A 22,678-nucleotide genomic window follows, 5' to 3' on the forward strand; every position below is an offset into this window, starting at 1 on the left:
TGTGCTCTGCACCTTCAAGGCGCAGGCTGGCCTGGCAGGGACCGGGGCGCCCCGCTGTCGCAGCACGGGACTGCTGTGTCCCTGGTGTCCGCTGCCAGTGCGGGGGCATAACAGACACACGCCGACGGGGCGTTTCCCAAAAGGTTTTCAAAGTTAAATCTGTCTTCCTGCAGTTTAAGTGCCTCCAGTCGGTACGTCCCGTCCCAACGCCAGGGCGCGCTGCTGCGTCTGACAGTGGCAGGGCTCGCTGGGACGGTCGGCGGGCGACGGGGATGGGCCTCCGCTGCCTCTGCCACGGCGCGCACTGCCCATCCCCTTGTGCACCGGCCGGCGGTGCGCGCTGAGGCCCGCATTCGCTTTCCGGCTCTAAGACACCAGGAGAGCAGAGGTCGGTAGCAGCGAAGGGCCTGAAGGCCTGAGCCCCGACCCCTGTGCTGTGAGGCCCACCCATAAAAGGCACTTAGGGCGTGTGGCTCCACGGGAGCTCAGACACAGGTGCCCGTGACGGCGCATGTGTGCACGAGGCACCACCAGCCGCTCCGAGGAGGCCCTGCGTGGGGTTCCGCCGCTGGCAGGCCCCGGGGCCGGCCTTGCGGGGGGCACAGGGGCAGCACTGGAGCTGGGCTGGGCTCAGCTGCCCCCCAGCGGCCTGAGAGCCGCAGCGTCCACACGGCTGCATTGTGGGGGGTGCTCAGGGTGCAGAGCACGTTCTGGGACCAGAGCGGCCACGTCCCACGGGCCCCGACCTGGGCTGCGGAGCCTCAGAGCAGCCCACACCTCGTCCCAGCCAGGGCAGGGCTCCCTGGGGCGGCCACGCTCCTTCGGGTGACGGGACAGGTGTTGGGGCCCCAGGCAGCTCCAAGGACACTCCAGAGAGACCGAAGGTGCAAGGACTTTTCAGACGCAAGTGGCTGGTCTTTGTTTTACCTCCAAGCTAAATATTTTTTCAACTGGCAACAGTTAGGGATCTGCAACAGAGGAATTAAAAACAAAACAAACACAAAGCAGCACAAGAATTAAGGATTAGGCTGTTTATATAAGAAGATTTTACAAAATGGATCATTACCCTTAGATGCTGACGTTATAAAAGTATTTTAATCTGAGATGGTTCGTAACCGATTGCTGCCTTTAGAAACGTAAGTCGGTCTGGGGTGGGCCATTTACAAAGCACACACTCAGCTAGCGCTCCGTGTAATCCGCTTGGCAGCACGAGACGGACACCGCACGAGAAACGATGGCCTAGTGAGCCCCGCTGGTGTGATGAGAGAGCTGCCGGGCGGCGGGGGCCCCGAGTCAGCACGTCGGCCGCCCGCGGCAGCTGGGCTCTGCCCCCACAGAGAGGCCCCCACACACTGGGAAGCTGAAAAAGACATCAGGAGAACAGGACTCTTTTTACTAGAACTAGAAATTATTTGTACATTGAACTTTAAAAATGGGCCACTTCTCGCAAAGCCCCTGGCAGTTCTGGGAACGCTGAGGTGTAGTTGTTAAAGGTCGGCTTTGCCTGGGCCCTCACTGCCCCGTGGAAGGGCTGCCGCCGGAGGAAGCCCGTCAGGAACGGGGCTGCTCTTCACCCCACAGTGCGGAGGGCGGCGGGCCGTGCCTCCCGAGTCTGACAGACTAAGAAGGAGGCGCCCCGGCCCTCATTTTGCTCACTTTGGGGAAATCGAGTCCCATGAGGGCTGGCAGAGTTCAAGGGGACGGGCGCTGGGAGGAGGGGGTCGGGGGCCATTACCTGAATGGCCCCGTGAGCAAGAGAAGGGCCTGGAAGAGCCCACGCGCGCCTCGCTGCGGGTGTTCAGGGGCTGCGCTGCGGCCGGGGCGTTTCTGAACCGCGAGGACCACACGGAAATTGGGGGCTCCAGCCAGTGCTCCGTGATAGCGTTTCCTGAGCTACCGTATGAGAAACAACTTTACACCTGAGCACTGACACTGATGTCACTCAGGATTGACGCTATGGAGCGCCGTCCCCCAGAGCCACCTGCTCAGCGAGCGGTCACCCCAGAGGGCGGGTGTCAGGCAGGACCCGGACGGAGGCGTGAGCGCCGACGTGGGTTCCTGCCTCTGAACCTCAGCCACCCGATGTGTAAAAACGGGGGCCGCAGGCCTCTCAGGTTGGCACAGGCTGTGTGTGCGCCCCACGAACGTGCCCGCCGCAGCCTGGTTGGGGTCAGTCCCCGGTGAGCCGCCCTCTCTCTCGCCGGCCCCTCCGTTCCAACCCCAGTTCTCTGGTAGCCTCCTCCGGCGGAAGCGGTCAGCCAGCAGGAGCGGGTGTCACAAAGACGAGCATCATCTGGGGGCTGAACGCACGCTCTCCCCGAGGCCGCAGGGCTCTGTTCTGCAGGAAACCCGGGCGGGCAGACGCGAGGCCCAGGCTCCCACGCTCCACCCACCCACCCAGTAACGCCCCGTGAAGCCCTGCTCCCAGCTGTCCTGGGCCGGCTGCCTGCCCCGGGTACCTCCAGGCAGAGCTGTGCCCCCCTGCCCCCCATTCTCCTCGCCAGCACGCTGGTGCCGGCCACCCTCTGCCAAACTCAGGAAGGATAGGCTGTGGCCTTGCGTCTCACGTGACGGCACCGTCAGCCCTGTCCCAGTGCCTGGCATGTATGTATGTCACACGCTGTAGAGACACAGGGCAGAGCAGCCAGAGGGGCTGGGCTCTGACTCGGTTCGGGAGATTTCTACTCCAGGTCAGTGATGAGCCCCACCCCGCCGCCCACTGGGGACAGTGGTGTGTGGGCCTGTCCAGTGACCACGAGGCCCTCGTTTCTCTCTGGGTGACCCCGTAGACCTGGAGAGAGGAACCCCCCTCATGCTGTGGTCCCCCTTCCTGTTTATGTCAGAGCAGCAGGAAAATAAGCTGTAGGGCCCTCAAGTCCCCGCTGAGGCTGTGCAAGTGACAGGCGTTGCCGGTGTCACGCAAACACCCGCTTTGCCTGAGGGTCTGATGATAAGTGGGTTCCTGTTTACATCAGAGCAGAGTGTGCCGGGGCGCACCAGCCAGCCCGGAGCGCCTCTCGGTCGGACGGACGCTTCCTAAAAACTTTCCACCGCGCGGGGCAGGAGCCCGAGCCAATTAACGCTGTGTCCCCCTCCGCACGCCGACAGGATTCACCTGAAAGGGCTCACGGGCACGGCCGGGAAACTGAGCAGCATCAGCCAGCCGGGGAACGAGTTCAGCACGAAGGACGCGGACCGGGACAAGTGCGTCTGCAAGTGCTCCCAGATGCTCACAGGAGGTGGGGCCCGCTGTCTCTCCCCTCTGCGTGCGGCCGCGGGCCGGGTGGGGGGCTGCCACCCGGGGGGGCTGCCACCCGGGGCTGGGACGGGCGCGTGCACCTGCCCCAGGGGGCCGGGCTGTCACCCTTCCCGACCGTGGGCTTTCGACGGGAATGGGAGGTGGAGCTACAACGGTCTGCGGGCCCCTGGCCTGCTCCGGACCGCGCCGGGCCCGCAGGGCGCACGGGATGCCCAGCTGGTTCTCCGCTCGGGGGCTCGCTGTGCATCCGGTGCTGGGGGAGGGGGCGGGGCTTCCGTGCACTTTACCAAAAAGGTTAACTACCCACCTTGGGAGCCAAAGGAGCGAGCGAGACTCACTGCTATAGGAAGATTTCCAAACAGGAATTTATTGTTCAAACAAGGAGTTTTTTGACAGGATTTCATGAATCGATAGCTAACGAGGGACCCTGCCTGTTTAGTACACAGTTAATATGAACTGTCTGGTTTAAGTTAAAGCCTTTATTTTCAGATCCCTCTTTTCTACCTTTCACGTCAGGCTGCTTTTTAAAGAAAACGGAAAACATACCTCTAAGGCAATGACTGTTCTAACAGTCACTTAAAAAGGCGAGATTCCTATTCAGAAGCACTTAAGAGTTTAATGACAGGAACCAACTGCTAGAAAACTTCTTCCGATTCCTGAAAGTTTAAATTGAATACGTGGCACCAGAGAAGAAAATGCTGTGAACTTAACTCTTAAAAATGCTGCGAGACTCAGAGCAGCAACCCAGGGGGGCAGGCACAGGAAATGGGGGGTTGGCTGTGGGGACTGTGACCGAGCTGGGCTGGGCTTCACTCATTAGCCCCGGGGCACGGAAGGCACAGTTGGGGTCCACAGCCCAGCCCATCACACGTTTGCCCCTCAGTCAAAAGGAAGGATTTATGACAAGTAATTTGAAATTCAGTGATTTTTATGTCCCTAAATTAATGCTGAAAGGGCCGTCTGCATTACAAAAACCAGCCCTGAGGTTCCTCCGATGATCTGTGCGCACGGGTAACTCCAAGTCGGAAGCACAGGTCTCCCCTCTCAGCCCCTTTACTTCCATAATTCTGCACCGAGGGCCGGCTGTCGCACCGAGGGGTCAGAGCTGCCTGCCACCCCCGTCCTGCCAAACAAGCCCCGTTAAAGCCAACGGGGGGGGGGGCGCTGCCCCCAGTGCTCTCCCCTGCCTGCCGCCCCTCACTGAGCCCCCGCCCGCTCCAGAGCAGACGTGCGATGAGCGGCCACGGGAACAGTCCGGGCACTGGCTCCCGGGACTCAGGGCTGAGTGAGAGCGGAACTGGCAGGAGAACACAGAACAGCCTGAGGGAGAAGCCGAGCGGTTCCCCCAGCAGGGCCCGCGGGCCGCCCGCCCTGAGGACAGCTGGGTGTGCGTGGACGGACACTCCAGAATGCCGTCAGACCGCAGGCTCCAGCACAGGCAGACCGTGCCCCTGAGACAGTGCGGATACTCTGGAGGGTTCCGAACGAAACACAGCTGTCCTGTCCCACGGACATCAGCCGAGCCAGCCCCAGCCATGGAGCTGCGACTCTCAGGGGAGAACTGAGGCCCCTGGATGAATAACTGGTGACCACAGTCCGATGCACAAGTAACAGAACGTAACATAAATACTGCATCAGAAGTGTCTAAAGAAATAAAACACCCAGGTACAACTAAAGCCGCTCTCACTGAGCAAACCTCTGAACTGAGGTCCATTTGTGTTACAATCTTACTACAGATGAAATATCAGTAATAATTCCGTTGTTGCATTCTGTATTCTACACGTTTTATATAAATGTGTCCTTCCAACGCAGCGTTTTGGGACTTAGGCAGATCAGTGCGTGCAGACCCAGCCCCCCCGCCCCCAACTCGCTGGAGTTCTGGCGGGGGGGGAGCCCAAGCCCAGCCCGGGGGTGGATGTGGACCCAGCTGCCCCCCAGGCCCCCGCAGTGCCATGCACACGCACAGCCTGGCTCTACCTCAGTGAGTGCACCGCTGTGGCTTTAAATTTCCTTTCTGCCTTTTCACCTAGCTGTACTGGGTCCTTCAAACTCAGGGTTATATTTTAAACGAAAAGAATTTCTTCGGTGGGTGGAGGGAAGCCTGAGTCAGTCCAGGTCACTGGGCTGCTCTGGGGGAAGGGCCCACGGCCCACCGAGGGTGGTCCCCCACGGCTGGGGTGTGACATCCACACAGACGGTGGGGTGGCCTCCTGGGCACGGCCTGGCTGCTGGCCCTTCCACGCTGTGCAGGGGAGACCAGGGCAAGGGCACTCATACCAACATCACCGTCGTGGAGCGGGTCCCCCCCGGGCGAGGTGGACAGCCTGCCCTCTCGCCGGCCACCCCGCCCATGCCGCAAGCAGGGCGTGTGACCGTGCGGGAGCGGGCCGGGGCCCCTCGTCCCAACGCCGTCTGTCTTCCCTTCACAGGCTGGTGGTTCGATGCGTGCGGCCCCTCCAACCTGAACGGCATGTACTACCCGCAGCGGCAGAACACGAACAGGTTCAACGGCATTAAGTGGTACTACTGGAAGGGCTCGGGCTACTCGCTCAAGGCCACGGCCATGATGATCCGGCCGGCGGACTTCTGACGCAGGGGGCCGGCTCGGCTGTCCCAGACTCCGTCCCAAAGCGCCATGGACACAGCTGCATTCTGTCCCCCCGGCCACCTCCGACGGACGGACGGACACGTGCCTGCGCCTGCCCCTCTAGGCGAGCCCGAGTGCAGCCCCCGCGAACCTCCACCTTGCGATCCGGCAGGACATGGACGCAAGCAGGCCTGACGGTCCCAGACGCCGCTGTCACGGCAGGAAGGCCCCGCGCGGGCCCGTCAGTAAATAACTGGAAGCCCGAGCGCGCAGGCTGGGGGCAGAGGCGCCCCGGGGCCGCATTCCTCCAGCTCTGTTCACAGCCGCGTCGGCCCCACGGGTCCTCCCACGGCACCGCTGTCTTAACTGAGAGGAAGAAAACGTTCCCCGAGCCTCGCAAATATACGGCGGAGTCGGGGGGTTTTCTGAGAAGCGCTTATTAGCAGTTGAATATTTGGAGCAGGAAGGCAGAGTTCCTGCATGTTTGCTCCGCTTCGTAGGTGCTTTACATTTTCATTCTGAAAACAGCATAGAGTGCTGCCAGCTTAGGTTAAGTCAGTGCTCAGTACAGATTTCAGGTTTATGTGGTGAAGACTCCAGGATCTTCCAAGGATGTATTCTTCCACTTTATGTAAAGGGTGTACTTTTTTTTTTTTTTTGCTGCCTGACTGTTAAATATGAAGGTGTTTTTAGAAATTAAACGTAACTTATTAGGTGAGATGACCACGTTGAACTTTCTGGTGGTGTTTACTGTTCCGTAATTTGATTCCAACACAGCCACTGGTGCCTCGTGGCGCGGAAAATCCTCCTTTTCAAGGAGGAAGGAAATCATACATTTAACATCGTGACAAAGAGACTTCCCTCCCTCTTTCTGCCTGTCCCCACCCAGAGGCCCCTCTCTCCTCTGGGGACACTGTTCTCGAGAAGCGGGCTGTGCCTGGGGCGCAGCTGGGAAAGCCCTTCCATGTACGGCGTGTGAGTTACACCCTCCCCGGAGTTATTTTAGGAAAAAAATAACTTGCATTAGTAAGATTACAAAACAAAAGTCTACCAGAAGACGTTTTAGGAAGCATTTGAAGTGCACACCCCACACGTGACGTTCACGGCGTATTCACACGGGCACAGAAAATGCTGAGATCGTGGGCGTGCGCTCGGGACTCCCCCAAGTTCCTCGCGTGTCCACGGCCCGGGGAACACTGACGCTCGGGTGTGGGAGGCCCTACAGTCTGGGAGCGATTTCTCGTGCGCTTGCTTTGGATTCGGTGGCCGGGGAGCCCGGGGCCAAATCTGCAGCCTCATGCCCGTCCTCACCTTATACTTTTCTGCCACAATGGGGTCCTTCGTGCCACCTCCTTCTCTAACTGATCTGACACCTACGCCCCGCCCCCCACGCCGCACACTGTCCCGGTCCACGTCGGCCCACGGGCCCTGGGCGGGCGCCCTCCTGCGCTCTCAGCAAGCACCCCCGCTGAGCCGGGGCCGCCCAGCTGACCGCCCTGAGGGTCTGTGTGTCCAACAGAGGCACCAGCTCTGCACCAAGTGAAAACGCCCGACCATAGGACGGCAGCCCCGGCTGCAAGGAGACGGGATGTCCACGCGGCAGACTCGAGGGAGGACATGACTCAGGGGCGGCTGGCAGCCACCGCCTCACCCTGGGCCGGCGGGCCGCGCGGAGGAGGGTCAGGGTCAGCCCCACTGCCTCGCTCATGACCCCGCGCGCCCCTGTACGGCGGAGGACAGGGGAGCTCATGCGCTGCTCTGCGCCTCGGTTCCTCCTGCCGTAGTTCAAAGAGGCTCGCTGGGAGGAACTGTTCCCTCCTTAAGAAAATATTTATCAAGTTGACAGGAAATCAAAGCAGTAATCTCAGAAATGAAAACAACCCCCCCCGGAAACCACAGGGATTTGGGGCAGAGGTCAGCTTCTTGTCCTGTGATAATGACATGCCACAGCCAGACAGCCAAGGACACATGAGCACGGGTCGCGGGTAAAAGCCCCACTTACCTTTCGGGGATCAATCTTTTCACTGAACACACTGCCATGCACCAGTTCACAGTGTAAACCCGAAAATCGGCTCCCCCTCAAGCCTGCCTCTACGGAACCCCGAGATTGCCGACCACCCTGTTCCTCCGTGTTCGAAACGCGTTAGAACCTGGAACTTTTCCACCAGCGTTTGAAATACTTAAAACGCGGTCAAGCTGAGGCTGCGTTTAGGAAAAACACGGAAACAAAGTCCACATCTAACACGTTGTGTACAGGCGGCGAGAATTCGCGTCCTTTCTAAAAGGCATGTAAGTCCCCGGTGCGCAGCGTGTTAGCACCGCTGGCCGCAGCTTTTCTGCCTGCCGGTCCTCTCTCTGCCGCCCGCGACAGCAGTGTTTTTAAGGCCGTAAGATGAGGACATGACGCTGCCGTCTCAAGAATCCAGGCTCTCCCATCTTTGTTCCTCTCGGTCCTGAGGACCTCGGCCATTCCCGTTGCTGGAGAGGGCCCCCTCACAGGCTCCTGCAGAGCATCCCCACCCCTGTTCTCACAACTGAAGAGGTAACACGTGGGGAGTCGGGCTACCAGGCCCTTTTCGTTGTGGGCACCAAGGTTCCTAACTTAACAAACGCTCAAGTCCGCGGCCATGCTAATGACAATGTCCCGAGGACCCCGCATTGCACTGCCCCTCACAGAATGACGTCCGACTCACGGGAGCGGCTGGGAAGGCATGGGACAGCTCGAAGGGCTCCTCAGGAATCCAGTGACCCAGCTCCAATGACCACAGCACCTGTAGTGGCGCAAAAAGCAGGACATTGTAAATACCCGTGAGGCCCCGAGGGGGGGATGAGCCGCCTCGGAGACAGAGCAGAAACCAAACAGACGCGTGCCCCAGCAGGGAGCGCACACACGCCCCTAGGCCTGACGCCGGGTCCCGGGCAGCCAAGTGTCCCCGAATCTTCAGGCTGCAGACGTGCGATGTTCACAAACGCTGGGTTAGGAGGACGTTTCCCACGACTGGCAATCGGGGTCGGTCTCCCATGAGGCCACATGCTAGACAACCCCCGTTTCTAAGCATGTGAAATACACCCTATATTTTTTAATTCCAAGTTTCCGATTTAAGGAGTCATTAGAGACAACGCTCAGTAAATTATTCCCACAATCTTACTAATTAAAACGAACATAAATTAGGCGAAGACAGAGCAGAGCCTGAATTCAAACAGCGACCCACGGGTGTGTGACTCTGTTTCCAACATCGGCTAATGTGGAGCAGCTCTCCACGGCACAGGGAAAGCCCTCCCCGAATCCTGAAGAGTAAAATGTCTCATGAACAGGCTTTCGCCCCCTCCTTCCTCATCGCATTAGTATTTGAACCCACACATTTTTACATGGTCAAAACAACGTTTTCATTTTTATTCAGCAATGCTTGAAATTTTGCAGCCACCTCCGCTCTGTGACCCACCCCCCCCCCAAACCCCTATGTTTCTACGCCCCGGTAGGAATTTACAACTAAAATAAGCAAAGCATTACATGACTCATGTTCATGTCTTTATCTGCAATTTCATTTCTTACATTCAGCGAACTCATTGTTTCTGGAGTTGCTACAGAAAGCTTATGTCTTGCTGAATTATGGGAAATAAGGCTGAACATTTCATTTTTAGAGTTTCTAAGGTTCGGAACCATCTATGGGAAGCCGATCTTCATCCCCCTTTCAACATATTAAAGCTCGTCGTCCTCCAACACGAGGCAGCGGGATGTGGTTTCTCCAGACGGGGCGTGGCCGGGAAACGAGGGAGAGCAGCTCATCTGAACGCTGCCTCCCAGCACGGCCTCGGCCCTGCAGACACATTTATTTACCCAGCAGCTCTTCTCTCTGCTCCCCGTCCGCTCCCCGGCTACCACGCAGAAGATCCCACGCCGGGTCCTGGAAACAGACCCAAACCCAGCGGAGCTCAGGCTCCGTGGGAGGCATGAAGGCAAACCACAGAGCGGGAAGCCAGCTGACTCAGGCTGGGAGAGCGAAGGGGGGCCACAGAGGAGCTGGCGCTTCAGCCGTGTCCTCGCGGCTGCGGGAGCGCGCCCTGGGCAGAGGGTACCCCAGCGCAGCGAGACGACCACGGGCCAAGGCGGGGTGCCAGTGGGTTCCTTTCCTGGCTAGGGAGAAGTGGCGGGAAAACAAGGTGAGCTGGACCCGCTGGCTAAGGCCTGACCGGTGCCCTGGCTCTCTCCCTGTGTGCTCAGGGGCATGGGCACGGGGTGGGCCCCTGCTGGGCAGGAGACTGGGCTGGCTAGCCAGAGGAGGCAGGACAAAGAGGCCCTGGGGCACCGGGCCCCAGGGGACATAAAGGGCCTGAAGTGGAAGGAGGGAGATCCGTCTCCAGCAGAGAGCGAGAAAGCGATGCTGTGTCCTTGGGGACGCTGCTCCCTCCTCAGTGAGACCTGTGTGCACACAGGCCTGTGCTGTCTCCGGGTGCCCACTGCCTAACCAGCACCGCGGAGACCCAGGAAGGGCTCATCCTGACCAGTTAAACGGAAGGTGTTAGAAACTGGGTCACTACACGAAAACCATGTTCTGCCTGGCTCTTTCTGGGGGCGTAAACACACTTACATAACAGGGTCTCCCTTCCTTCCGTCAGTCAATGCACATCGTCACTTACAGAGACACCCTGGCGATGCGTGGGGTTCCCTACAAATGCATACAGTCAGCCCAGGAAATAAAACAGAGTTTCAAAATGAGGCTCACTCCAGACAGGAGGCCATGAGCCCCAACGGGACAGTCAGAAACATGCTGTCCCAGGGCCCGCGTCCAGGAACCCCTCCCAGATACGGGTGGCGCTTGAGTTCCAATATAATCCACATTAAAATGTCAGCTAAATTTAAACAACCTCTTGGAGAAAATTTATGTTCTCTGAGTTTGTCCATCTCTAAATGTTATGAAAATAAAACCGTAGGGCGTCGACAGCAGAATTTCAGTGAGTGAACTATTTCATTTTTCTAGGTACCCAGTATGAAAGTTACAAGGTGATAACAGAAAACACAGATTCGATTGTGAGGGTTGTCAGAAATATACGAGGGAAAAAGTAGCAGCTTTCTTCCGTTAATGCCTTCGCTAGCCACTTATCTTTACCTTAAGATTCAAAATAGGGAAAATATACTCTGCAAGACCATAGTAAAGGCTGTAAGGGACCTTAAAAATAAAAAGTTAACCCAACGTATTCCCCATAATACACGTGATAGAAGAAATAATTAAGATGGTAAATAAAGGAATGGGGCTGGAGGGACACAGAGGATCAAAGCCCATGTTTAACAGCCCTTAAAATGAGGGCTGAGTTAATTCTGTACCCAACACAAACGAATGTGGTATTTCTGACACTTTAAAATTGTCACTCATAAAACGTCAACCTCAATGAGTTCAAGTAGGAGCCGTGTGCTTGCCCGTCATTAGAGTAACGGCCACCGAGGAGCCCGCATGCCGCAGCGCAGGACGGCCACGCAGTCAAGCACAGGCCTGCCCAGCACACGTGGGCCTCTCGTTTTATGGACATCGACTCGTTGGCTGCCGGCCAAGCCCAAAAACGCCACTGCGGTCACATGCAAGTCAAGAAGCGCTTCCTCCACAGGGAGGAACAGGAAGTCGACCGCAGGTACACGAAGCAGAATGGCCCCTGCACCACGTCCCGTACTCAGCTGAAATGATGGAGTGGAAGAGAATGGGAGGCGTCCACAGCAGCGTAACTATGATGATGTTTTGGAAATTGTCAAGAAGAGGGTTCAGTGGTAATGACTTAGAAGGGCCAGGGAAAGCTCTAATCTCAGGGTCTGGAGAAGGAAGTCACTAGAAAGGGTCCAATGACCTTCTGAGGGTCCCAGACAGACAGAGCACCGAGTGGCGCAAGGTTTACCTGCCGACGGGGTGCGGAACGGGGTGAAAAGGGGCGCTCTCCTGCCCCCAGCCCCCTCCTCTGGAACAGGACAGAGTAGAATCTCAGGCGTTTCTGGGAGCAGCAGCGCGAGGAGCGGACAGACCTCCGGGACAGCTGGCCCTGCACACCAGCAAGGCCCTGCAGCACGACACGGGCCTTCTGCTCTGGGGACAGAGACCAGCCCGGGAGAGAGAGACACAGAAATCCTAACACACGACCCTCCCCCCATCAAACACCCGCAGACACTCCATGCTATCTGCACGCCACTCCGGCAAGCGGCAAAACCAGCTTTCCAGGGTCTCCTGTCACGTGATCGTATGCCCTTGGACACATCTCTAGACAGAAGACAGAGGCCAAACCACACCTAAGGGATTCCTGGGATCACACTGGTGACGAGTCTCAGGACGACAGCGGCTCCGTAGACCTGGAGAGAACTCGTCTCTGGGGCTCACGGGGGGGTGTCCCCAAGAAAAACGAATGGGATGGGAAGATTACTTGACATGTAAAAAGATTTGAGAGAATTATAACTAACGCTTAAAAATTTTTTTTGCAGTGAATTCATGATAAGTACATAGAAACCTAAGCAAGCAGAATAATTGTGGAAAACAAACAAAAATGACCAGAAAGGAACTAGAACTGTAGTCCGTTATACGGCGCGGCTGAAACAGATCTCACATAATCATCCACATGCGTGTGTGTAGGTGCCTGTCCGTACGCAGAAGTTTCAACAAAAACCACAGCCACACTGGGAAGATCCGGAAGGGGAGGTCCGGTCCCAGTGAAAGCCGTACAGCCAGTTTAACGTTCCGTGGAGGTCTATGTAACGTCCAAAAGTGAAAAACCAGAAAACGGCAGGAGCGTTCTATTGGGAAATACGTAGGTGAAATATCAGCCGGCTATTTTAGGAGCGGGAACTGGGTTGAGAAACAACAGGGCGTTGTTCATTATAAGCCTCGTAAACTTTACTTGGTTCTTTTAAACATTCCCTTTTGGAAAACTTCAGACTTACAAAAAGGCTGCTCAGGAGGCACAGCGTGTTCTCTGTGCCCGTCCCCTCAGCTCCCGCACTTGTGCGTCTCCAGCGCTGCTCTGGGTCTGTCACAAGCGCTGCGCCCACGGGGACCGCGTGTCCAGACCCACAGAGACATCGAGCGGGGCTTGTCCCTGGAGCCGAGCTGCAGCTCGAAGTGGGAAGAGCGGACAGCATCATAAATATCTCGGTTCCCAGCTCAGCAACGCGGTGCCTCTCTCCTCTGACCTGGGCCTTGGGTCCTTTCCTAGGACTTTGGTAGTTTTCGGCCAACAAACCCTGCCAACAGTTTGTCCTAGTTCAACTTAAATGTTTCCGTTTCTGCGGGAGTAACATAGATGGGATTTTTAAGAAATCAGAGTTCCAGTTCCCCTTTGCTAGGACACAGAAATACAACTGCATCTTGTATATCGACCTCGTGTCCTGCAACATTGCTGAGCTTCTCTGTGGCTCCGTGGGGCCCTCCGCGTGGACAGTCACGCTTCCTGCGCACGGACAGCTTTGTCTCTTCCTGCGTCTGCAGGTGCAGGCAGCGTCCCTCCCGTGGCGGCACCGGCTAAGGGCTCGCAGTCCCACGCAGACGGGGACCAGCAAGGGCATCGAAGCCGCGGAACCGCCCCGGGCAGGAGGGAGCTGGGTTGTTCAGGGCAACGGAAGAGCCTGAACCCACAGTGTTTCTGGATGCAAAGCAACGTTTCTATGGAAAGCACACAGTTTTTTTCTGCTTAGTTTTGTTTTGTTTTTAAGTAAAAAGCACAGGCTGTCATCTAGCGCTGGCGGTCACGGTGCCTTCAGGGGCTGCCTCAAATCCCTGTCCCTGAAGACTCAGAAAACGCGGAGTGATCCAGAGGCCTCTAGCTCCACATCAGTCAATGTCACTTTCCAAAACAAAAACAATCGAATTATTTTTCCCTAACGGGCATCCTAATTTCTTAAGTTTTCTTAATTTCCCTCAAAATGTTCTTCAGCTGTTAAAAAAAAATTGATTCACAAATAAGTGAACACTCTAAACAAGGTACCCTTAATTTCTGACTTCTCAAAAAAAGTTAAGTGAGAAAAAACACAGAATTATTTAAATATATGAGTGATGAAGGGAAGTTGGGATTAAAGAAAAAGGGACCTAGAAGAGTGATTTTAGGTTGCACTTGAAAAAATTAATAATTCCATATTATATGGAGTTATTATTATATGATTCACGCCTGGTATGGAAATTGCCATTGCAATGTGAAGCTGATTTAACTCACTTGAGAGCCTTTCTGATCATGCTGAAAACATTTATTAGTATTCACAGTTTCTTAATACAGTTGTAACGCTGAGTTTATCCCAAGTGTCTAAAGCGTCGGGCAGGTCAGTCACTGGCGGACCTGTCTGCAGAGCACGGCACCTGCCACACGTAGCTGGTGCACGTGCGGGGCAGCCACAGCACTAGAAACGCCCGTGAGAACACAGCAGGTAAAAAAAAAAAAGGAACAATAGGTGGGGGGCTTTCGGGGACAAATGCCAACAATACTCTTTGCATACAAAATAATTTATATCGTACAAAACACTCATTCTTCAATCAAAATCAAATCGGACAGAACGGTGGGCCAGCCCCAGGGCTGACCCCCAGGAGTGAGCTGATTTTGAAGCTAAGGAGTCGGCTGTCATCCCCAGCAGGTGACCGGGCGGCGCCCCCCAGCCCCGCCCACCTTCTCCGCACTCCACTAGCCGGGAGAGAAACACAGGCTCAGCATTTGCTATGCTGAGCTAACAAAATGGTACAGATCGTATTACACACATTTTCTCATCAGATTTTATGGATTCTTTGTGACGAAGGAAACTGAAGGCCTCAAACAAGAAAACCTGCAGAGAACCTGGTCCTGCGGGCGTCGTTTGGATTTTTTTCGAGAGGGACAACATCAGCTTCTCTCACGACGGGACAGTGTAGTTAGTGCATTAAGAGCCCAGACCCCAGGCACCTGGGTTAACCGGGCTCTGCCTCTTCGCGGCTTTGCGACACGGGGCAGTTGGTTAGTCTTTTCTGTCGGAGGAAAACGTGATACGTTGTTACAGATTACCAAGCATCCGCGCGGGTCACAAAATAGTTGTGGCGATGAAGTTCTATCTACGTTAAAGTTGGGGAGAAATAATTGGGGCTATCTATAGCACGATTTTTATAACAAATAGTAGGGTGCTTATGTCCCGAACACTTTGGAGCCAGAAATCCGAGGAGGTCTAGTCTTTAGAAAAGACCAACTCGAACTGGCGAGGCTTCAAGGCAATAAGCTTTGTTCCAAAATAAGCCATTCCTCTCTATTTCCAACACATCGCAGAAAACCAATAAAGACTTTCTGTAATTCCATCAAGTTATTTTAAAAACACAAACCTATACAGCAGACGTCACGTGTTAAATTGAGGCGAAATGCCCCCGATCTACAACTCCCCGCGTCGAGGGCACAGCTGAGCGGCGTCCAGCACGCTCGGTGCGGGGCAGCGGCCGCCTTTCTCGCCCCAGGACGTTGTAATCACCCCAGGAACGCACCCCCTGCACCCACACGGCGTCACGGCCCCGCCGCCCCTTCCCGCCAGCCCTGGCGGCCACGTGTCGGCCCCTGTCTCCGTGGACTCGCCCGCCACAGATACGTCACGGGGAAGGGTCGCAGGTGCGCGGTCTGTGTCCCCTCACTGAGCACAGTGTTCCTGCGGCTCATTCAAGTCAGGGCCGAGCGGAGGTGAGTGGCAGGTGTCCACCTGCTTGTTTAGTGACAACAGTCACTGACAGTCACCGAGTGCCCCCTGATGGCGTATCTGGAGACAGAAACGGGGTCAGAGGGGCGGGCGCCGGGCGGGTCACACACAGTTGGTCGGGCAAGGCGAGCCCTGCAGGCCACTCTCGTCCCCTTGTCCCTCAGACGCCCGTGAGGTGCGCACGGAACGGCCCTGTCATGTTTACGGCAGCGGGGGGCACGGCCGTGCTCCAGGCCGTCTCTGGAAGGAGGGGCGAGGAAGGGCCTGGGCGAGGAGCGGGTGATACGCAGAACTCCAACACAAAGCTCCCCGTTTTCAGGTACTGCGATGGGGAGCAATTACTGACACTCACGTTCTGGACTTGAACAGATTCAAGTCTCCGTCTCCCCCCGGAGGACCGTCCGGACGCGCTGAGAGGGCGTGTGTGCATCTCCCGACCGGGAGCCCCACGTCTAGGCGTTCCCTGAGACCACCGGGAGCGCGGCCCGAGGCAGCCCCTCCCTCCCTGCAACCCGCTCACACACCTTCCCGGGCACCTCAGGGTCCCAGACCAGCAGCTGCCCATCCCCGGGGAGCTGGTGGCAAAGAAAGAAGGGGACCCAGACGCATGGACTCAGGACCCGCGTTTAGTAAGGAGCCCAGGGATGCACCTGTTTTTAAGGCTTAGCGCTGCGCTGTCCTGAAAAAAGTGGCACGAAACCAAAACCTCAGCGTGACCTAGTTAACCAAGACAGAGGAGGTGAGCCATCACGTCCCAGGAACACGGCGTTAGGACCTCTTCTCCCCGTTTAGAGACAGGCGCCGAGAGGCGGAACGTCCGAGCAGCACGAGGACGGAGAAGCCGCCTGTGGGCAGCGCCGTGCACAGGCGTTCCCGTCCACTCCCGCGGCGGCCCGGGCTCACCCCGTCTTCGGATCAGTCTTGGATTTCAGAGCTTCAGGGCTCGCTCCGCGCCACTTTTTACTTACTGCTGAGCAAACACCGGGGGGCGCGTCCTCTCACCACGGGCACTCGCATGTGCGGCCCAAACATCTTTATAAATAACACGGGCTCGTGTTTTTCTTATCACAATGAAAACAAAGGAATAAATATAACACATTCCAATGTAACTAAAATAAATAGCAGAAACATCACTTTACTTTATGAAAACAAAGTAGGAATTATAATTAACATCATAGACAATAATCCAAATATTATGGCTCCTAAGAGCAATTATTGTTTTATGGTTCTTCTTCTTTCCGTGAACCTGAGTTACAAAGATTTCTTTTTCCTTTCGTGAGCATCAGGCAACCTGACTTCCATGAATTTTAACAAGGAATGCACAAATACACGGATACTTTTGTCATTTATAGTGATATACGATGTTCGTACGTGACATTTTTAGCTCATCAGAGGCAAGGGGAAATGCTGAGATTTTTGAAAACTAAATGAGTGCGTTGAGCTACCCATCTCGTTCACTCATCCAGCCAGCGCTGAGTCCCAGTCCGCCCGGCGCCGGGCCGTGCGGGCCGAGGGGGCCCAGCCTGTGCCCTCAGCGAGCCCGCCCACTGTAGAGCCCGTGCCGCCGGAAGGGTCCTCAGCCTGTGCTCCGTGCGCGTCCGTGAGCCAAGGAGGGTTGTGGCTGCTGTCTCCCGAGGTTTATGACCAGAAACACCGTTTACCATGTAACGACCGAAACGGATGTTCTGGGTCAGTGAAGGGCAGCACACGCGACGTTAGGAATGGGGACCGAGAAGAAAACCCCGTCTGTAGCATCAGGTGTCTGTGTGCTGCGCTCCCTTGATGTCTGGTCTCACACACCCCCAGGCAGGAGGACGCACATAAATGACGTCCGGTGACGGGGCACCTCTGTCCTCAGCGCAGGCCGCCCCGTGGCAACAATGCAGCCAAGGGTGGGCGGAAGGGCTGCGTGAAGGGCAAAGGTGCCCGCTCTGCCCGGTGGCAGGAGAGCCGGCGCGGGGGCCCCGGGGCGCACTGGTGCTGGGGCCGTGCCCGGCTGCGCAGGACCAATTAGCATTCAGGCAAAGGAACGAACTCGCCACAGAACAAGAGCCAATTCAGAAGAAGCAAGAAACAGATATGTTACCACGCCTGCAAGGCGAGCGGGCAGTTCGGCTGATAAAGTCACTTCTAGTTACCTGACTCCTCACTCTCTGCTTAAAAAAAAGCCTAAAGTTTCCCCACGAGAACGTTCCAGGGCAACGCACTTTCTGAGACACGCACGATGTGGGTTCACGTGGAAAAAGAATCAGGCAGCAAAACGTACAATCTTGTCAATTATACTTCCGAAAAACGTGCAGCAGTTCCCTAAAACCCAGTGTTTCTCACATCAGCTCTCTTCAAAAACTGATAAAAGCCCTGGCTGCTGTGGCTCAGTGGACTGCGCGCCGGCCTGCGAACCCAAGTGTTGCCGGTTCGACTCCCGGTCAGGGCACAGGCCTGGGTTGCGGGCCACGTTCCCAGCTGGAAGCGTGTGATAGGCAGCCACACATGGATGCTTCCTTCCCTCTCTCCCTCCCTTCCCAACTCTCTAAAAATAAATAAATGGAATTTAGATAAAACTTAAAAAAAGATAAAATAAAAATAAACAGGTCTCATCACGAAAGCCTCACTGACAGAGGCACCCACACTAGCAGAGCTTGGGGGAGCGGTTCCTCATCAATCTATTTTAACTCCAAACAGAGCTCAGAGACCTAAAAGCAAGGGGAGGTCACGCTGTCCTTGAGAGCCAGCTAATGAAATGGGCAGCTGAAGACCGTCTCCAAAAAGCCCCGGAGCAGCCCATCACGGCTGCAGCTCCCAATGAGACGTCTGTGCTATCGATTGCTCACAATAAGGGCTGCCTCGCCGAGACGCCGGAAACAGACGTGAGGCGTCCTGAAGGCCACAGAAGGCGGCGGGGAAAAGACAATGAAGACTGAACTTTGGGCCAAGCTCACACTGTTCGCTGACCACCGGCCTCGGAGGTGAGACGGGATCCTCACGGCCCACGAGGAGGTCCCAGGGTTCTCAGCCACAGGCGAGGAGCCAATCAGCTGAGGCTGCCCCAGGTTAAACAAAACCAGGCGGGGAAACAGTGCCGCCCCCGAAGGCTGTAATTCTGAAGAGAACAGGCAGCGACCAGTCCCAAACGGAGGCCAACGGCTTCATGTGCTGATTTTCAGCCTTATGCACCCGGACTGTGTGCCAACCGTAGCACTTCTAACGCACAGAACCCTAACCCAGTGTTGCTCTTCTCCTGGGAGACCGACAAACCCGGCGCTTCCCCAGGCTGCCCCCGAGCGCGCCGCAAGGAAGTGCCTCTCCGCACGGGCCCTGCCGCAGGGCCTGGCTCCCACCTCGTGGCGCCCACCCAGCTCCCAGACCAGCCCCCCAAGCCCGGCCCGGCCCGGCCCGAGGCCTAGAAACAGCGCTGCACTCGCGCGTGCCTGCCGCTCTGTGACTCCCCACTTTCAGCCCTTTTCAGCCTTCCGGGGGCTGCTCCCCAGGCCTGGGGGACACCCACCCCATCTCCTCCCCGTCCACCCGTCAGCAGCCTCCGACAGAGCCCGCACGCTCTCCTCCGCGACAGGGCCCTGCGACGGAGCGTCACGCTCTCCTGATGCTCGCCGGCCACCAGCCGACCCCCCTTGGTTTCCCTGCGTGGCCCCCTCCTTCCCAGGCCTCGCCCTCCGCTCACCTCTGCTCCCTGTGCGTTTACTCCCGAGCGCTGGAAATGCACCTCCTGTGTGCTCTGTGCCCGAGGCAGCGTTCCCAGCCCTGACCTCCCACGGAAACATGCACACGCACGCACGCACTTCCGGTGACACGTGGCGGCGCCACGCGGATGTCTACCAGGAACTTCACACGCAGCACATGTAGAGCGGAGTTTGTACTGAACCCCACACCTGAAGACACCACTGCCCCCCAGTATTCCCCGCCTCGCTGCATGGCACTCCCCCTCCCCGCGGCGGCCCAAGTGAAAGCAGGTAGGGGCTTCCGGGCCTTCTCTCCCAGGCCAGGTCACGGCCTCGGGATCTGTGCGCACGGGGCTGGGCCAGGGGCACCAAGCAGATGCAGCCGGCGCTGTCACCAAACTGCCAACAGGGAGACGTGAGTCCCCGATGTGGTGACGGAGCCGCACCCCAGGGCGAGGGCAGCCTGCCGTCTAGGAAACGCCGTCCTGCCTCTGGCTCCCGCGAGTCAGCCTAAGGACAGTGCCAGCCCTGCTGACGCCTCCTCGCGTCCCCAGGAGGGCGGCGCCGCGGGGAACCCCGGCTTCACACCCGGGGAGGCAGGGCCGCCCCTGCAGAAAAGCGCCCTGGGCCTGGCAGGTGAGGCCAGGACGCCTGCTCCCCGCGGCAGGGAGGCCCGGCGCTCCTGGGGGGAGCCAGGGGCTTTCAGGGCAGCCCCTCCGAGGGCAGCGGCGGTGCCCACAGGCTGTCGGCCGCACACAGGCGCCGTTAGCTACGCATGACGATCGGGACAACAGCGCCAGGTCCCGGAGACAGAGCCTCGCGGATCAGTCACGTCGTGAGCTCAGGGCAGCGCCCCCACCGGGAAGCCAGTTTGCTTTATCAGACACCTGGTCACAAAGGGTTTCTCTGTTTTTGCTTTTTCGTTAATAACTGTTCTGAGGTTTGACGGGAGGATGGACTTGGATTCTACACTCTTGATCTGCCCCTAAAATGGGTTTAGTTCACGTCCCGCTCTGAGCCTCACACACAAGCTGTTCAGAACCGCCTCTGCCCTGCATACAGGCTGCGCCCACCCCTCTCTGTGCCCCCCGTTCTAATGGGGACAGGAGGGAGGAGGGGGTCCCTCATGCCCCAGAGCCACAGCAGAAGCGCAGGGAAGCCAGAGAGGGCAGGGAGACCCCAGTAAGGACAAGACGGGCAGGAGCCGAGGACGGCACACCGTGCTCCAGGAGCTGAGTGCAACGGAGCCCCGGAGCTCAGCTCAGCTTCTCCCTCGCCCGCCCGGCGCCCGTCCACAGGGAAGAGCGGCTCCGCACGCAGGTTTCCCTGCACCTGCCGGAGCGTTTGCCACGCAGCAGGAGAGACACCAGCTGCCCCCGTTGCTGAGAACGGCAGCGCTCACGATGGAGTTGGGGCTGCCCACATGCTGCTCCCAATTGTTACAAAATCACCATCATCTTTTTTTGGATGGACTAAGGGGGCCACGAACAACCATCCAGTTTCCAGAACTGTTCGAACTCTACAAGCAGTTTCCAGAGAACACCACACAAACCCTGAAATAAAAACATTCTCGGCCGTGTTTGTCTTGGAGGCCAGGTTCTGCTGCCGGCCAAGCAGAACATTGTAAGAATCCCCACGCTGCCCTGGGGACAAGGAGAAGGGAGCGGGCCGCAGGGAGCCACCCCCTCCTGCCCAGTGGGGCCCGCGTGTGCAGGGTGGCTGCCGCACCGCCCTGCCCTGCGGGAAACGCGGACTCCGGGGCTCCCAGCCGCAGCCGCCACGCTGCAGACGGGCAACCATTCCGCCTCGGGAGAGCGCGCCACATTTGCCCGGCTGACTTCCTTTAGAAAACTAGAGACCACGCAGGAAGGCACCTCCTTGTCCTGCGTGAGGCTGGGGCAGACACTTGGTTCCCTCCTGAACTTCTCCGCCCGCAGGGGGCAGCCAACAATCCCTGAGGGAACCCAGCGCGGGCACGTGACCGCCTCTCCCAGCGTCATAGGTCCCTGTGAAGCCAGTGTCCGTCCTCTTCCGTTTCCCGGGAGGAGGCGCCATCAGGGAGGCCAACAGGGCTGTGCTTTTAGGGACACAAACCCCACCACGTCCCTCTCCAGGACGGGGCGCTGACCTGCAGGCCCCGTGCTCTGAGGGACGTGCGGAAGGGGCGCTGTGAGGACCAGTGCCAAGGTGGCCTCGGAGCAGGGTCTCAGACGACACCGGGACCCCGGGACCCATCGGCGGGCAGCACCCTCCCAGGCAGCGCCCACCCCGACACCCCAGGTCCCAGCCTCCTGGGAGAACGTGGCCCAGCAGCCGCAGCCCCAGCAGGTCTAGGGCAAGCAGACCTCTCCTCTGCAACTTTGGGGGCCGCGCACCCCTTTTGTACCTAACACTCGGGTGACAGCGGGCAGCACCTGACGCTCCCAGCTCTCGAAGGCGAAGGAGACCCCGTGCAGGTCCCGGTGTGAGGCTGCCATTTTTAAGTTCTCACTTCTCCCAGCCACTGGGACTGTGCGTGTGGGAGTGTCCGCGGTCACAAGCCTGGGACGGACGGTCACCACTATTCACAGAGGAGGGGACGGACGGTGGCCGGGAGTCGGGGCGCCTGACTTGTCTGCTGGCTAGGAGGCTCCCGGCGCCCGGGCAGCCAGCTGTCTGCGCCCGCTGCATGCGGGGACGGGGGTTAACGCCCAGCCTGAGACCGCCCCCGTCTAGGAAAAGCCAGGGAGCGCTGCCCGTGACCGTCCTGCACTGAATTTTCCTGTTTCCGTACTCTCTCCTGTTAAAACTTGGGAGGCCTGGATCTCGTGTTAGTTTTGTGGGTCTCCTATCGCAGAATGATCCCGATGGCAATGCGGCACAAACATGGATGTGGTAAATGATGCCGAGAACACAGCGCAGACGGGTGGGACCTCTAAGCGGAGCGCACACACGTGCATTTTCTCACGCGCACGCATGTGTTTTCAGTGTAACCACGCGAACAGGAGCTGCCTTTGCACCCCGTTCTTCATCTCTGAACGCTCCTGGACCTCCGTCTTCCCGGCAGAGGCAGGGAACAAACGAGGGGCAGACAGAACACACAGGCCTGCCAGCAGTCGCATCTTGCCAGGCTGTGGCTGGCTGACTCGGGGGCTGAGTAAAGGGGGAACGCCATTAGGTTTTGAGGCAACGGCGCTCCCATGATTTAAAGTCACTGGTTTCTGGGGGGTTACGCCGAGTGAAATCAGTCGGAGAAAGACAAAGACCACACGATCTCACTCATATGTGGACTCTAAAGAGCAAAACACACACACACACACGGGACAGGAGCAGACCCAGACCCGGAGGGCAGCCTGAGGGCTGTCAGAGGGGCGGGGCGGGGAGAGACTGACGAGTGCAGATTGGGCGTCGCACACCAACTGGTCACGAGGACGTGAATCACAGCAAACAGTCAGTAACACCGTGGTCACTAAGTGTGGCGCCAGATGGGGCCGGGAAATATCCGGGGACCCCTG

The 22,678-nt window shown here is 57.6% G+C and overlaps 2 protein-coding genes across 2 annotated transcripts in view; one reads left to right on the top strand and one right to left on the bottom strand.

The window, feature by feature from the left end:
- ANGPT2 (angiopoietin 2) overlaps positions 1 to 6,038 on the top strand; it is a 39,740-nt gene extending 33,702 nt beyond the window's left edge. The window contains exons 8-9 of the mRNA XM_090258114.1: positions 3,109 to 3,239; positions 5,689 to 6,038. Of these exons, the coding sequence (XP_090114240.1) occupies positions 3,109 to 3,239; positions 5,689 to 5,849 (292 nt within the window). The 3' untranslated portion in view covers positions 5,850 to 6,038. The remainder of the gene's footprint in view (positions 1 to 3,108; positions 3,240 to 5,688) is intronic.
- MCPH1 (microcephalin 1) overlaps positions 1 to 22,678 on the bottom strand; it is a 127,454-nt gene that overhangs the window by 82,883 nt on the left and 21,893 nt on the right. The window contains exon 14 of the mRNA XM_090258246.1: positions 8,540 to 8,617. Within this exon, the coding sequence (XP_090114372.1) occupies positions 8,540 to 8,617 (78 nt within the window). The remainder of the gene's footprint in view (positions 1 to 8,539; positions 8,618 to 22,678) is intronic.

Source organism: Furipterus horrens, unplaced genomic scaffold, assembly GCF_987537825.1.
Source record: "Furipterus horrens unplaced genomic scaffold, mFurHor1.1.pri manual_scaffold_12, whole genome shotgun sequence".
NCBI lineage: Eukaryota > Metazoa > Chordata > Mammalia > Chiroptera > Furipteridae > Furipterus > Furipterus horrens.